Here is a 16208-nt window from a genome sequence, read left to right as displayed (position 1 = left end):
TGGCCTAGAAGCCTTACCCTTAGTCATTTCCCCTCCTGTTCAGATAGGAACTGGGGGACTTTCAACTCTTTACACAGTTCCCTCATCACCTTTGACGTGAACGTGGTTCTCTGGTCCTTTAAGATCTCCTTGGGAATTCCCGTTCAGGAAAAACATAGAATAACTGGCAATATTTCAGGAGGAGGCGTTCCATTCACATAATCCACAATAATCCAGGATGTATTGATCCTATACTCTTCACTAAAGGACCTACCACGTCCATTGCTATGCTTTTATGTGGGACCTTAATAATTGGTAAAGGAACCAAACGGCTGTGGAAGTGTGCTACCGGGGATGTAACCTGGCAAAAAGGGCAGGATTGAAAGTAATCCCTGACCTCCCGCTAACATCCTGGACAATAGAATTGCTGTAGTATCCTCTCAATTGTTTTGTCTGCCTATAGGTGACCTCCCAGCACATGGGAATAGGCCATATGCATAACCATACGCCTATATGGCCCTGGGACCCTGGAACTAGTAGCTGCTCCACTATCTAATCCCTGATCTTAGTCAGCTGGTATAAAAGGCCTGATTCAGGGCAAAATGTGGAAACCAGTTGTTTGCTCCAGGCTCTTGCAGCCCTCCCCCCTCTCATCAACAGAGCTGACTGTGTACTTTGAATACTGTTCAAAATATAACTGTTCAAATACTGTTCAAAAAATACTGTTTTCTTGTAACCAATGCATGCACAATGAACATACATACAGCCATGCTGCATGCGCATTAGACACGCACATACACAATACCATGCTGCATGTGCATGAGACACACACACACACACCTGCTCTATGCACATTAGACACAAACATACACAAAGGCCTGCAGCATGTACATTAGACAAACAGCCCTGCTGCATGCGCACGAGACACACGACCCTGCTGCATGCGCACTAGGCACGCACAACCCTGCTGCATGCGCACTAGGCACGCACAACCCTGCTGCATGCGCACTAGGCACGCACAACCCTGCTGCATGCGCACTAGGCACGCACAACCCTGCTGCATGCGCACTAGGCACGCACAACCCTGCTGCATGCGCACTAGGCACGCACAACCCTGCTGCATGCGCACTAGGCACGCACAACCCTGCTGCATGCGCACTAGGCACGCACAACCCTGCTGCATGCGCACTAGGCACGCACAACCCTGCTGCATGCGCACTAGGCACGCACAACCCTGCTGCATGCGCACTAGGCACGCACAACCCTGCTGCATGCTCATGAGACACACATAAAGCCCTGCTGCATGCTCATGAGACACACATAAAGCCCTGCTGCATGCTCATGAGACACACATAAAGCCCTGCTGCATGCTCATGAGACACACATAAAGCCCTGCAGCATGCCCATGAGACACACATAAAGCCCTGCAGCATGCCCATGAGACACACATAAAGCCCTGCAGCATGCCCATGAGACACACATAAAGCCCTGCAGCATGCCCATGAGACACACACAGCCCTGTTGCATGCTCATGAGACACACAAAGCTCTGCTGCACACGCATTAGACATACACACACAGATCTGCTGCACGCACATTAGACACACACACAAATACACAGCTCCCTGCTGCACGCACATTAGACACACACACAAATACACAGCTCCCTGCTGCACGCACATTAGACACACACACAGCCATGCTGCATGCAGACATGTATTGCAGAATGCACCTTGCACATACACAGCACCGCAGCACACACGCAGCCAACACTGTACACAATAGTAGAGCTCAGCACTACTACTGAGAGCGCACCAGTGCGAGGCCCCGCCTCCGCGTCACGTGAGCCATCATGTGCCGGTGACGTGGCGGCAGGTCCTAGCGCCCACCAGTGGGACGTAGCTTCCAGCTTCAGGATTTAAAGGCTCCGTGTGAGCCGGAGATAATGCAGCAGGTTGGTCAGGGGGATTTTACTGCAATGTACGTCCATGTCATGTCATGAGAGTAGAGACAGAAAGCGAGTGACAGGGGGAGAAGATCTTCCCATCATCCTAGAAGGCAGGTACAGTAATGAAGCAGTGCATGATGTGTGAGTGGCAGCCCCCAGCCCCTGCACTGCATGATGCCCTATGGGGCTGCTGATGGATGTGCATTGTGCTGCATAGGGCTGTGTGTTATGTACTGCAGATTATGTCATGCCTCGTCCTGCCTGGGGGGCACCCATGGCTCTGTCTGGGGGATGGGGGGGCTGATTAAGTGTAATATGTATGCTAAACAGGTAGAGCCATCTGCAGCAGCGTGCACAGAGATTGTCCTGCCGCTCACATCTGCTGGGGGCCCCCATGGGTGCCCCATCCGCCGCCTCCTTCTCCATTCCCAGCACAGGGCAGCTTTCATACGGACGCAATACAGATTGGCTCTCTGCTGCACCGTATACTCTGTGCATTTAATGGGGCTGCACCATCGGCCCCTTAGTATCCGGCAGGATGTTTTCTCTTTAGAAATGTATTATTTAGAAATTATATTAATATTATTATTGCTTTTCTATCCATGATAGGAATGCAATTTTTTTTTTTTACCTGTACTAAACCAGAGAAAAGTTGAAAATGATATGCGATTGGCTGCAGCTGTTGTCATGGTAACTGTAAGCCAATCGCAGGCCATGTTGAAGAGCTGCGCTAATTTTTGATAAATGTGTTAGTTTTTATGGCGCTGTTGTAAAACTCAATCATTCATCGTGGCGAGCGATGTTATGGGGATTAATGACGTCATTGACGAGATATAATATGTACAAGGCTGATGCATGGAGATTCAGCAGTTCAGGTCTTTATATTATTTTTTTTTTTTTGGGACACAAAAGGGAAATTAATCTCAACTTTATCTTCCTATCTTATCTAATTTTGTAAAAAAATATATAAATCTTTTCTAATATGTTAAGGAATAAAGGATCTTGGGCTAATAACAGTTCAAGGACACAGTTCTTCTTCCAGTACAATATTCCGAAACGTCAATAATAGAAGTCGGGTCCATTTTCGTAGACAATCTGGACTTGAACTTTACTTGATCTTTATAATCAGAGCTCCAAGGAAATACCCCCAGTTGTCTACGTTCTTAACTACTGTAAAAAGCCTATTATTTCCCGGATACACAAAAGTGACTCCTAACGTGCACAACATTTTGGCAATGTATCACAAATCTAGGGATTCAGTCCGTTTTATGGAATTGCTGCATATATCACTGCTTTAATATGGGAGATAGATTGACTTGATTTGTGTTCTCCAGCACTTTTACCTTAAAGCCTATTGCCCACCAGCAAATGTGATGCGATAGACTGAATGTCCGGGCCGAACACTTGGAGTCCAGAACTATACTGACATGCTGAGTTCAGTTCCATTCGGGAAAGCTTACAATGCGAGTAAATCGCATCACGCTCGTGATGAGTGCGTTCTTAGAACGTTTTTAAACACACTGAAAACGCATGATTAACATTTTCTTAGCTGCTTAAACTTCCACTAATGAAGAAAAGCGGATTCAAACCAGAAAAAACGCATGAAGCACCCTAAGGGTGAAGACACACCTGGCGTTTTTGGGTCGTTTTTTACGATCTGAAAACGCACTAACTAAAAACGGCCTAAAAACTCCACGTGTGTCTTCACCCTTAGGGTGATTCAACACGTGGTATTTTGAACGCCTTTTTTGTCCCGTTTTAAACAGTCCGTTAAAAACCACATGCGTTTTTGACCAGTTTGAATTAAGATAATTGGTCAAACATGCCAAATAGGGATGCGTTTTCAAAAATCGCATGCGTTTATTGACGGACAGCTTAAAAACAGGCCAAAAACTTGTTCAAAACACCACTTGTGGCATCACCCTAAGGGTCAGTTCACACCTGCATCTGGACCTCTGTTATTATCTTCCACCACTAAAACAACAACGGAATTGAATTCAATGGATTTTTAAAGTGTTTTGTTAGTGTCCGTTTCCAACACTTCTGTTTAGTAAAAGTAGGAAAAAAATAGTGCAGCAGCTTCTGTGCAATTTTCTACATAAATAACTGAAGCACTAACAAAAGTGGTGCAAAAGGACAACAACGGAAGCAATTTTAAAAGCCCATTTTATCGTGTACTGTTAATCCTAGTATCCTATTGTTCTTGAACCACGTTTTGTTAAGTATTTACTGACCAGAAAGATAGTTTGTTCTTGTACATAAGGATAGAGGTAACTTTGTGTACTACGTTACAAATAAAATAAAATACATGTGCCCTCAAGTCACCACTTAGTAGACGTCCCCAAATAGTTGACTGATCACTAATCTGATGGGTGTTGCCGATGTTCAGAGTGTTTCCTTAGTGGTGTAACAGTCCATACTTGGACAGTGACATCTCTGGGCCCTACCTGAGCATATACACTGAGCAGAGGTTAGTGACGAATGCAATACATTGCATCCGTTGCTTATTTCCTCCAATGGCCTCCGCTAAGCATATACATTGCTCAGCAGGATGGAAAGATGTAGCTTTCCATCCGGTTTTCCACAGTATACAACATACACTGGTCAGACTGAGGCAAAAAGGATGCCCCCATCTGCCAATATAAGTCTATGGATAAGTGTAGTGTATACACCTTGAGCTTTCCTGGTGTACATACTGAATGTTTGAGGGCGCGTTCACACGTTCCGCTATCGTCGCGTTCATAACGCGACGCTGGCGCACAGTGGGCGGGGCTCGGGCCGATCGCATATGCGTTTCCCGGGAAACGCATGCGATTAATAACCCGATCGCATGCGTTTCTCTGGAAACGCATATGCGATCGCCCCAAACTCCGCCCCCTGTGCGCTAGCGTCGCGTTATGAACGCGGCGCTAGCGGAACATGTGAACGCGCCCTGAATGTTTAAAAGTTTGTGTTTTTTGTTTTTTTCTTCAAGTACGGTTCCATGTAACAAACCATTTAAGCAGAACTAGTCAACCTCCTTATATTTATGGGTTGTCCATTTGACAAATGTTTGTTGGGAAATGACTTCTTTTATGTAGCACCTTGTATTCTTTTTTATCTGTAGCACATTGCCATATATAAACTGGACAGTGTTCTGCCAACATACAGAAACTGTATGGGGATGAGCAAATAGTACATGCAGCCAATGAGTGAGCAGAGATCAGGATTGGCCTTTCCTAAGGAGTAAGGGTGGTGGCACACGTGGTGTTTGGAAACCGTTTTTAAGCAGTCCGCATGCGTTTTTTGACCGCTTTTGTCTGTTTTCCTATTATCTTAATTAAGATAATTGGGGGGGAAAACGGTCAAAAACGAATGGGCTTTCAAAAACACATGCATTTTTTAATGGACTGCTTAAAAACGGCCTAAAAATGGGTTCAAAACTCCACCACCCTAAGGCTCCTACTTATTCAGTTGACAACAATAAATTGCATTACAGTCTTAAAGGAAGCCTACCATCAACAAAAAGCATGGCAAACCAAGGACACATACTCATAGATCCAGGCACTGTGACTGTGGTAATTTTCTTATATCTGTTATACATGGCCTCCCTCGGGCACATTCCCACGTGGCATTGACCGCATGTGTTTCAAAATGCAATGAATCGGCTGAAGAGAGATTTGCCTAATTAAATGGGTGTTAACAGTTGTGTTTACAAAACGCACCCATTAATGCATGCATTAACTCAATGCATACATGAACATTGCGTTAACGTGTTTTCTAAATGCAAATTTTAAGTCAGTTAATTAGGCAAATCTCTCTTCAGCTCATCCATTGCATTTTGAAAAGTGTTACCAGTGCTCCTTTTTGCTGCAGATTCATTCCCATAATTGAAAAAGTTGATTTTAAAAGGAAGGAGGGTATGGATAACCAATATATGAAGATTACAATGGATTTTTTTATTTGCCATTGAAAAGATTCTTTACTATGGTGTAGTTTATATTACTATTTTGGTTTAGACACACTAACGCCAAACTGACTTGTACAGTAGGTATGGAAAGTTATCGGACCCCTTTAAGTTTTTCACTCTGTTTCATTGCAGCCAATTGGTAAGTTCTTATAAAGTTCTTATTTTTTGTTAATTAAAGTATATATTTTTGCTAAGTTATTACACAAAAAAATGAAATATCACCTGGTCATAAGTATTCAGACCCTTTGCTGTGACACTCTTATTTAACTCACATGCTGTCAATTTCTTTCTTATCCTCCTTGAGATGGATCTACTCCTTCATTGGAGTCCTGCTATGTTTAAGTAAACTTATTGGACTGGATTAGGAAAGGCACACACCTGTCTATATAAGACCTCTCAGCTCACAGTGAGAATCATGAGGTCTAAGGAACTGCCCAAGCAGCTCAGAGACAGAATTGTGGCAAAGCACAGATCTGGCCAAAGTTACAAAAGAATTTCTGCAGCACTCAAGGTTCCTAAGAGCACAGTGGGCGCCATAATCCTTAAATGGAAGAAGTTTGGGACAGCCACAACTCTTCTTCCACCTACTCCTGGCCATCAAGCCAAACTAAGCAATTGTGGTAGAAGAGCCCCAAGATCACTGTGGCTGAGCTCCAGAGATGGGAGACATTTCCACAACTATCACTGCAGCCCTCCACCAGACAGGGCTTTATGGCAGAACGTGCCGACAGAAGCCTCCACTGAGTGCAAGACATATGAAAACTGCATACAGTTTGAAAGAAAACACATGAAGGACTCCCAGACTATGAGAAATAGATTGTTGCATCATTTCCAAGAAGACTCATGGCTCTAATCGCTCAAAAGATGCTTCTACTCAATACTGAGCAAAGAGTCTGAATACTTAGGATCATGTGATATTTCAGTTTTTCTTGTTTAATAAATTAGCATTTCTTTTTTTTTTCTGTGAAGATGGGGTGTAGCGTATATATTAATGAGCAAAGAAATTGTTTGATTTTACCATTTGGCTGCAATGAAACAGAGAGAAACATTTAGGGGGTTCAGATTCTTTCTGTACCCACTGTAGATGAGAGATGGCCACATACCCAGCATTTCTAGGATTATTAATGCTTAGGCCAGAGACACACAAGCAGTAATCTCTGAGGACGCGTTCACACGTTGCGTTTTGGTTGCGTTTTAATTGCGTTTGAAACGCATATACAACAGCTGATGAGAGGTGATTTGCCTAATTACATTGCCGTTTATGTTTGTTAACGCATGTGTTAACAAACCGCATGCGTTAATGCGATGTCAACGCATGCGTTAACATCGCATTTACGATGCGTTTTGTAACCGGAAATCTTTACAGTGATGTAATTAGGCAAATCACCTCTCATCAGCTGTTGTATATGCGTTTCAGACGCAATGAAAACGCAGGTCAAAACGCAACGTGTGAACGCGCCCTCACAGTCATCCCACCGGGATTTACATGAGCTGCCTAATGCATGGGACTTACACAACCACTGGGAGGTTACAGTCCACAGCACATAGATTATTACTGCAGATTCAGGGTGTGGAGCTCGCCAATCCCCCACTGCCACGCCATCCGGTCCTGGCATCATAGGCTCCTTTCTGCCACCACTTAAGTCTGCACAATGTTAAGGAATCGGAACAAAATTAATGAAAATCTGTGCATAGTTGTTTGCAAACTGCTATTGTGAAATAAGACAAATAGGATCTTCTTTGCACTGTACATATGGGGAGATTTTGCTGGATGAGGCATGTGCTTTGCTCATTGACAGTCTGATCATGGAGCATTGGAACCCCTAAGGGAAGTGGTAGCAATTTAAGATCTATATATGTCCAAGTCTTGAACAAATGACACTGCTAATTTTGTGATTATGTTGTGGTGCTATATTTGTCTGATACAGAGTGATAATGAATATAAGGCTACATTCACACGATGTATGCCCGCTGCACCGTAGTACGGCGGGCATACATCGGTGCTGCGGAGAGGAGCAGGGGATGAGCGCTGCTCACCCCTGCCCCTCTCCATAGGAAGATACGGCGCCGTATCACGGGAAAATATAGGACATGTCCTATCTTTTCCCGGGCTACGGAGCGGTACGGTGCCGCAACATACCGCTCCCGTACAGGGCCGTGGACCCATACAAGTGTATGGGGGACGTATATTGGCCGTATATACGTCCCCCATACATGTGTGTGAATGTAGCCTAAGGTAAAGACCTGCTTGTTTTAACTACGAGGCAGAAGGCTCATACCATTACAGCTCCATATACTGTATACCATATCAAATGCCTCTGATAATGAATTATATATATGAGTCCTGTCCACAAGTCCTCTCAAAGCAATAAAATAGTTGTGTATTGGCTTATAATAGAAGAGGTAAGATTTCCTTGTGACCACAAACCAATAATGAAAAGCGTGGGGCAGCAGCTTATTCCTCCATCCCTATTGGATGCACTTGTGTATGAAATGGAGATCTCTCCCCAACATCAAGAACGTCTGCACTTTATATTATTGTGGGTTTTCTGGACTGAAAATCATTAAAGAAAGCTTAAAATAGCTGCAGAATATGAGATGTAAGCTGACGGGAAACATTAAAGATCTCCACATGTCCATGGAGCAGCCGTCTATTTTTATACCCTTATATTATGTTTACTCATTGTTGATCTGGCTCCACGGAGGTCACTTCTATCATCATCCTATACACAAGGGTCTGTAACCATCATGCTATGGACTATTAAATGTCCTCTATACATCTGCATCTTACAATCCTGAAATACATTATCCCATTTCACATTATGTAATCTCTCTCCTCCTCTTCTCATTAGCTTTAAAGGTCATAGGTCATGTAGCGTCTGGAAAGGGCACGCATGTAGATAGATTATTAATCTATTCTACAGAGGACACCCATCAATATGTCATATGTTCACACCCAGAGGTCACATCATACCATGGTGCGCATTTTATTTCCAGCCAATGTTGGAAGTAATTAAGGAGTTCGTGGCTAAAGAGTAAAAATGCTTCACTTCATTGCTGACTCTCCCAGACTGTGACCTCTACCAAACTGTGTATTAATTGATAGTAAGTCAAGCAGTGAAATAACCAAACTGGAAAGTATTGTACAGATGACTACTCATCCAAGTCAGAAGATCATCCATGAGATCACGATTTCCTGTGGTTGATGGTAATGTCTTCATAAGGATGGGAACTCGCTCATATTGTCCAGTAGTTTGGAAAAACCCGGTTTGCTAGTACAGAGTAGCACTGCTGAGTGTTTTTGGGGTCTGTCAGATGTGAAACATTGGATATCGAATGCAATAGAATACAGCGGCCATGTACAGAGGCTATAGGTGAGTTTGCCCCAAGTATTTAAGCTATCCACAGCATAGGGGATAACACGCTGGTGGGTGTGGGCGCGACTGATCAAACCCCCACTAATCACAAAACGAGACCCTGTTCCAGAGAACTACTGCCGCAGCCTGTGTACCTGTGTTCAGTCTCCTTATGCATTCTTCCTCTCCAACACCATTCCCTCCCTCCCATGTCTACACAATGCACATGAGGGGTAGAGGAAGCTGCATGAGTGTTGAAGACAGGAGGCTGAGACGCAGGCTTCAGATTAACAACCCCACCCCCTCAGGATGCTCCACACGCAGCTGGCAGGAAGCCGGTAATGTGAAATAAAGTTTCATAAAGTAGTGGCAATATTCAGAATGCTGACAAAGGCATTTAAAAAAAAAATCAGCATCGCACAAGCTATTGTAAACTGTCGCCAGCTAAAAATGAAACTCCTGGTAACAGGTTCGCTGTAAAATGCCTACATATAGGCTTAAAAAAGGACCCCATAGATCCAGCGTTGTGTTCTCCCCATATTTCTTTATATGTACACAGCGATTGTCTGCTGCCGTCCTGCGCTGGATCGGTGACCTCATGGCTCCCGTTGCCAGTAATAAGCAATATGGCCACAGATTAGCTGCAGCTATTACATGTCACAATTAGTGAACACATAGAAATGCTGTGAAAAGCGTGGTGTGGAACATGGGCCTACAAGTAATGGCCTGTCTCATTGTTATCACTTTTCTGTTATTTTTAGTTTCCTTTGGATATTTTAGCAGAGGTGATAAATATAGTGGATATTGGGGGTGCCTGTGTCCCGCTATTATTTGTATGCATGGTTTTAGCTCTTTGCCTGTCTTTGTAGAAGAGAATATATGTGTGATGGTGCCAGGAACAGAGGAGGTCTGCTGCATGTTCAGGCATTAAATATTTGTAGTCCCAGCAGCTGCTGCTGAGTGGGAGGATGCTAGAAACCGCTTTTCTCTTTGGCATATTTTGTCAATACAACACTATTGAAATAAAGCAAAACCTACATGTCGTGACTCCAGCTTCCTATTTCTCGGGATTTCTACTATTTCTAATCGCACTAATTGCAATTCATTTACATATACACATATTTATTTACATTTACACATACAATATTTGCTAATCGTGAAAATAAATGGCTTTATTTATTTATTTCCTGGGAAGGAGAAGTACGGTACTTTTCCAATACCTTTTTACCACATGGCGTTTGTATTTAAAATAACTAAGAATTACATTCCTAACCATATGAGGTATAAAAATAAAGTTTTTTCTAAATATCCTGGGTATGCCAAATATTGCATAGGGTTTTTATGCATTCTTCTTATGAAATTCATTAAGTCACCTAAGGATAAGCTGTGACTTGTGCGTACATGACGATTAACCCCATTTCTGGCCATTATATTAAATGGGGCATCAAGTTACCACTCTGCAGGCTGTAGTGCTAAATTTTAGACAATTTTAGGTAAGGCCTGCAGCACACCTCCCAGTGCAGATGGGAAGGGTAATGAGCCGAATGTATGCTACACCTGGGTCCAGGCCAGGACATAGTTTTTTTTTTTTTTTTTCACATGAACGTATACTAAGGCCCGTTCCACACTTGCGAGTGTGATGCGATAAACTCTCATCACACTCGCAACGCAAGCTGCCGGGAACGCACGGCCCGAACGCTGCACCGCGGGAGTGAACTCAGTATGTCAGTTCACTCCAGGTTTGCAGTGTTCTGGCCGTGTGTTCCCCCCAACCTGTAGTTTTGATGCCCTGTTAGGTCTGTTGGTTAGGAAATGGTCCAGCAGTGCCCCCCCCCCTCTTGTTGGCTCCAGGACAAGTTGCGACAGGTAATTGTCTTTTGTTGTTGACAAGAACCTGCTGCCTTTGAAGGACCTGCAGGTTTCTGCCCCCCAGTCAATATCTGGGTAATTGAAGTCCCCCATGATAAGTACTTCACCATGCTTTGAAGCCGCATCCATTTCACTTATCAGCATTTTCTCTGCTGCCTCCATTATATTTGGAGCCTTATAACAAACCCCTAGTAATATTTTATTATTCTTTTTCCCTCCCCTTATCTCACCCATAGGGACTCCACCTTTTCATTTGCGTCACCGATGTCATCTCGCAGGACGGGCTTGAGGCAAGAATTCACATATAAACAAACCCCTCCCCCTTTCTTATTTATACGATTATTCCTAAAAAGACTAAAACAATCTATAGTAACAGCCCAGTCATAGCTACTGTCCAGCCGTTTCTCACCGCACATGAACATCTTACAACTGGACTGAAAACCACAGGAACCAGTCATTAGGTTGATATGTCAAGACCTCATGAAAGGTTCCTTTTAAAGGGGTTATCCAGGTGTTAAAAATTACTTATAAACATATACTTGCCTCCTCCGGCACTGCCGATGTCCCACGCCGCGGTCCTTTTGGTCCGTACCCCTGTTTACATGGCCACAGAAGCCGAGCTCAGGGAGCCTCCGGTCTGCGATTTGGCTGGCTCCTCCCATCCGTCCCTATCTCTCAGCGTTGTAAGCGCTGGGAGATGTTGTCGGATGGGAGCTTCCGGCCAGCCTGTGCGCTCTTGTAATCAAACCGGCGCACAGAGGAGACGGACCGTGGCGCGGGACATCAGCAGCGCCGGACGAGGTAAGTAGATGTTTATTATGTTTAAATAGCCCAGCTCGATCCTCAGTCATTTTTAACACCCGGATAACTCTTATAAGGCTATGTTCATATCGTAATTCCCAATGTATTCAGTGATTGGCTGCTGCCAATGTTCAGGGAGTCTCCCAGGTGATATATGGTTAGTTACAGTGGAAGCTAGGGATGGATGCAATACACTTTCTCAATGTATCCTAAAAATAAACAAATTTGATAAACCCACTTTCCGCTTGATGGTTTTTGAGACCTGGAATGAGGTTATCCTAAAAATGTAAATGATTGTGAAGGAGGAAGGGGTATTTTTTTCACTTTTGTTCTTCTGAGAATGTTCCATTTAGCTCTGCAAAACTTTCCTTTTATCTTTTAAAATAGAAATAACCTTTCTACAACAGGCCCCCGGCTCCTCATCTTCACCAGCAATACATAGGTTAATTAAACCTAAAGTCTCTCCTCCTGGGAGTGAATGGGATTTTTGCTATGGAATTTGTCCAGAGTGAAAAATAAGTTTTCCATCTTCTCTGTCCATAGGATGATTTATCTTTTGACCCTGATCTTTCCATCTTTCTTTTTTACGGTCATTATTTCTCCCTGTGTCGCTACAGTATCTCTAAATACAAGTGTTGGCATTGAAATCTATAGCCATATAAGTGGAAGCCAGACAAGAAAAACATTTTCTGCTGTGGATTTTGCAGCTAAACCATTACCATCTGAACAAAGACTCCAACAATGTTTTCTTCTGCAGTCTGGCTCTATAGGTCAAAACATATTGACTACATGGGATACGACTGTATTTGATTCTTTATACGTATTCCAAAACTCTTCACAGTCCAGGCGGTACATATAGAAGATCACTTATAGTCCGCTATAACTAGATGTGGAGACTACACAGAGGAAAGCTGGCGATTTCACACAATAACTGAAGAAATAATTGAGTTGAACTGGTGCTGATAAAGTCATTTATAGAAATAGTAGGGAAAGTGATTACAATCTGTATGGGTATAATTTCCTATTTTGTACAAGGCCCTAACTTTACTAAACCAGTTACTAAACGCAATAATCGGCAGCAGCAAATCCCTGCTCCTCCCACTTTCAGGCAAGGGACTGGACAGGTGGATATTACCCACTATATGAGATCCATTGGTGTACTCCGTTGTCAGGAATCCTCCTAAAGTATCCTTACAACGGAGTTCAAAAACAAGTGAATGCAGCCCTTGGACTATTACATAGTTAAGGCACCAAACTTTGTAGAATAATGTAGGGAAGGGACTGGGAGGTAGAAGGCCTGTCTAAAAATAGGTTTTATGGTATGATTAAAGGAGTTGTATAAACTATGTAGGTTATCCACTATCCATCTTACTGCTAGGTCCCCCACTGATCTTGAGAAAAGGACCCAGAGTGATCCACTAAATAATGGTGTCAAGCCTGCATTATCTTTCCATTCAGCTAGTGTGCTTCAGCGTGCAAGCAAGTTAAATGTAACCAAGGTGATGAGTGTTTAATGGAAATCTAAGATTTAGGCCTCTTGCACACGATCATGTGGTGCTCGGCCCGATCCCATGGACTACACACCTTGTACAAAAGCGGAGTCCTTTCATAGTTTCAAATACTCTGTTTCCGCCAAATAGGGCATGACATTAGAAACCAATGACAGATTCCAGTAGGGTATAGATGGCTCTTAAAAGAACTGTCTAGGTCCCTTTAATAGTCTTATTGCAGCTGATGATGTTGAGGTGCAGATGGACCAGACAAAAAGGAGGCAAGGAGGGAGGCTGTGTAACAATAACTCCTTTACTGAAACTTACAGGCACTTGTACAGTCCAGTTACATATACGGTAGATCTTAATACTGGCGGCCTTGAATTAGTTACTGTGCTTGTGGGTGGAGAGGGAGTTTTCTGAAACCCTCACTATGAGTGGGAGGCTGGTTAGCCCTGTGATCCCGTAATATAATAATAATATATAATATTAATCCTGGCTTTCCCAAACTTTCTGCTTAAGTATTTAGGCCAAGCCAAATGCTACTACTTGTGTTTCCTTGAATAATCTAAATGTCTTTGTACAACTTCACATTTGTATTCCAGAAAGATATGGTGCAGAGGACAAAGTTAACTCTGCCACCCATCCAGTCCACTTGGATTGAGGATTTTCCACTAACCGTTGAGATACCTTTGTTTTGCACTCTCAGCAGCTCTCCCCTTTTGGTCTCCTTTTTCCCCTCATCAGCAGTAGACAGACATGTCTTGCCAAAGCCGATTTTTGAACTACCAACTGAATAATTAGTCCTCCCCTTCCTGTTACATGTAGGGTTTGTTACTGTGGCCCACATTAGCATGTTATGCATACCTTCTAGCAAGTTCTAGTAAAATCTGTGGTGAGAACTGCTTTAGATAGTACTGTATTAGTATTTTTCCAGACTGTGGGTGTCACTGTTGCTAGTTTTTGTGTGTAACCCATTCTCTGCCTACCAATTACAATGGTGCATGGAATACATTACACAGTTTACATAAGTACATGTCACCTCATGAAACATATAAATTAGCACTTGTGCACAAGTGCCAACCTAGACCCAGCCACAGGAGTTGCGCTCTGGTACACTACATTATTAAAATAATACCGTAATGTTATTTGTGTAGAAGTCACCTCTGAGGCCTTGACTTGGTGATCTGTGCTGAATGGCATGTCACTACAAAACAGAACACATGGTTTTGAAGAGTTGGGTTGAATTATTTTAATACAATGCTAGATTAAAGAACTAAACCTGCTAATTGTTATCCAATTATCCTGTAAAGGTTGTGTGAAGAAAAAAAAAAATAAGGGTACTAATGAGTGTACAGTTCACACTGTTTAAATGTAGCACTTGGGGACTCGGTTTTTGTAGTCCCTGAATGTGCCATTGGTTGGACCCAATGATAAGACACTTGTCTCATATTTACTGGATTTGTGGTGCAAAAAAGAACTTTGAATGGGTCAAGGCCAAGTGAGTGAAACATGACAAGAGCAAGATGAGACCGGTAGAGAGTTTGTATAAATAAACCGTCATGCAATGCTTTACGCTCCCTTCCCAAGTTTACTCAGTTGTATGGTTCCAATCAAGGAATGTCATGTTTACATCCTGAGGCCTAGTTCACATGTTGTGTTTCAAAACTTTGACATGTTTTGAACCAGTTGCCTATTTTTCTTGCTTGTCCATTTTACGTATGCTTCACATATCAACTTCCTAATATATCCCAACTTATGATTTGGTTCCAATGTACAGGTTAAGGGGCTTCAGATCATGGTGATTATGTATTCTTTCGTACTAAATATATGACTTCCTTTTAGTAACATAGAGAAAGGAGCAAAGTCAGGTCGCGTGAACGCCTGTACAAGCATCTTATACACTTGCACAGGCATTTTTACTCATTTAAAAAATCCCCATGCGGATAAATCCGCACAGAGCTTTTCTCCTTCCACCCTCAGTCTTGGGGATGAGCTGCAGACACTCCAATGCTGCAGCTCGCTGCTCTGATGGTAGGTCATGTGGCCAAAGCCCGGTAATCCTGTACACACCACTAATGCTCCAGTCACACCCGACGGATGTTACTGTGCCTCTCCCTCTCCTGCAGCCGTCCAGTCTGTGAGTATGGGGAGGGGTTCTCCGCTCGCATGTCTGCCGGGATACAGAACAAAGTGCAGACACTGAGCTTCCTCTGCTGTCTTCTCTTTTATTATCAGTAATAAAGTCCAGATCCATTGAACCAGGGGGAGTCTTGATCAATTTAGATGACTTCTGCCTCCACCACAGGCTGTAAGTGTATAGAAATGTGTGTTTTATTTGTGTGTCATATGTATTGTGTGTGTAGTACTGGGCCACGTTACCAATGTTATTTTGTGTTTACATTGTGTTAAGGCCTTGTGCACATAAACATGTGACTTTTGCTGGTCACAAGAAATTAGCTGTTTCCCGTTTTTTGTGGCCGTCTGATATTGGCAGGGTAAGTGTCACTCACCTTTCTGATGTCCATAGTAAGTGACAGGAATAAGACCTGCCCTATATTTCGCAGTGCGCTTGTCAGCACAATCCCGGTGATGCTCAATGCACTGTGTATGTACATCATAAAAGTATAGAAGTCAATGAGGCCATAAGTTAAACACTGTTTGTGTGGCTAGCTCGCAAGTCACGGCCAAAGCACACTTTTTGTGTACATGAATATTATGAGGTTCAGCAGCAGCTGAGGTGTGCATGATGTGGTTCTGCAACATGTAACAAAGCCTGTCGTGCAAATTAACCCACCCAAAATAAATAATTAAAAG

General features: G+C 43.2%; 1 protein-coding gene across 4 annotated transcripts in view; it reads left to right on the top strand.

Annotated features, from left to right (window-relative positions):
• Nucleotides 1-1827: 1827 nt before the first annotated feature.
• The window catches only part of ASPHD2 (aspartate beta-hydroxylase domain containing 2), a 39366-nt gene continuing 24985 nt past the window's right edge, over nt 1828-16208 (top strand). The window contains exon 1 of one of the 4 annotated variants that reach the window (XM_072146949.1): nt 1828-1932. Coding sequence is in view for 1 of the 4 variants with exons in the window: in XM_072146976.1 (XP_072003077.1) it covers nt 1967-2040 (74 nt within the window). In the remaining 3 variants the exon portion in view is untranslated. Of the gene's footprint in view, nt 2041-16208 lie in introns of all 4 variants that reach the window. The other 3 variants (XM_072146976.1, XM_072146956.1, XM_072146966.1) reach the window with 3 other exon arrangements.

Source organism: Engystomops pustulosus, chromosome 1, assembly GCF_040894005.1.
Source record: "Engystomops pustulosus chromosome 1, aEngPut4.maternal, whole genome shotgun sequence".
In the NCBI taxonomy this organism is placed as follows: Eukaryota; Metazoa; Chordata; class Amphibia; order Anura; family Leptodactylidae; genus Engystomops; species Engystomops pustulosus.
Note: the sequence above shows the minus strand (reverse complement) of the source record. Positions and strands in the feature narration are given on the sequence as shown.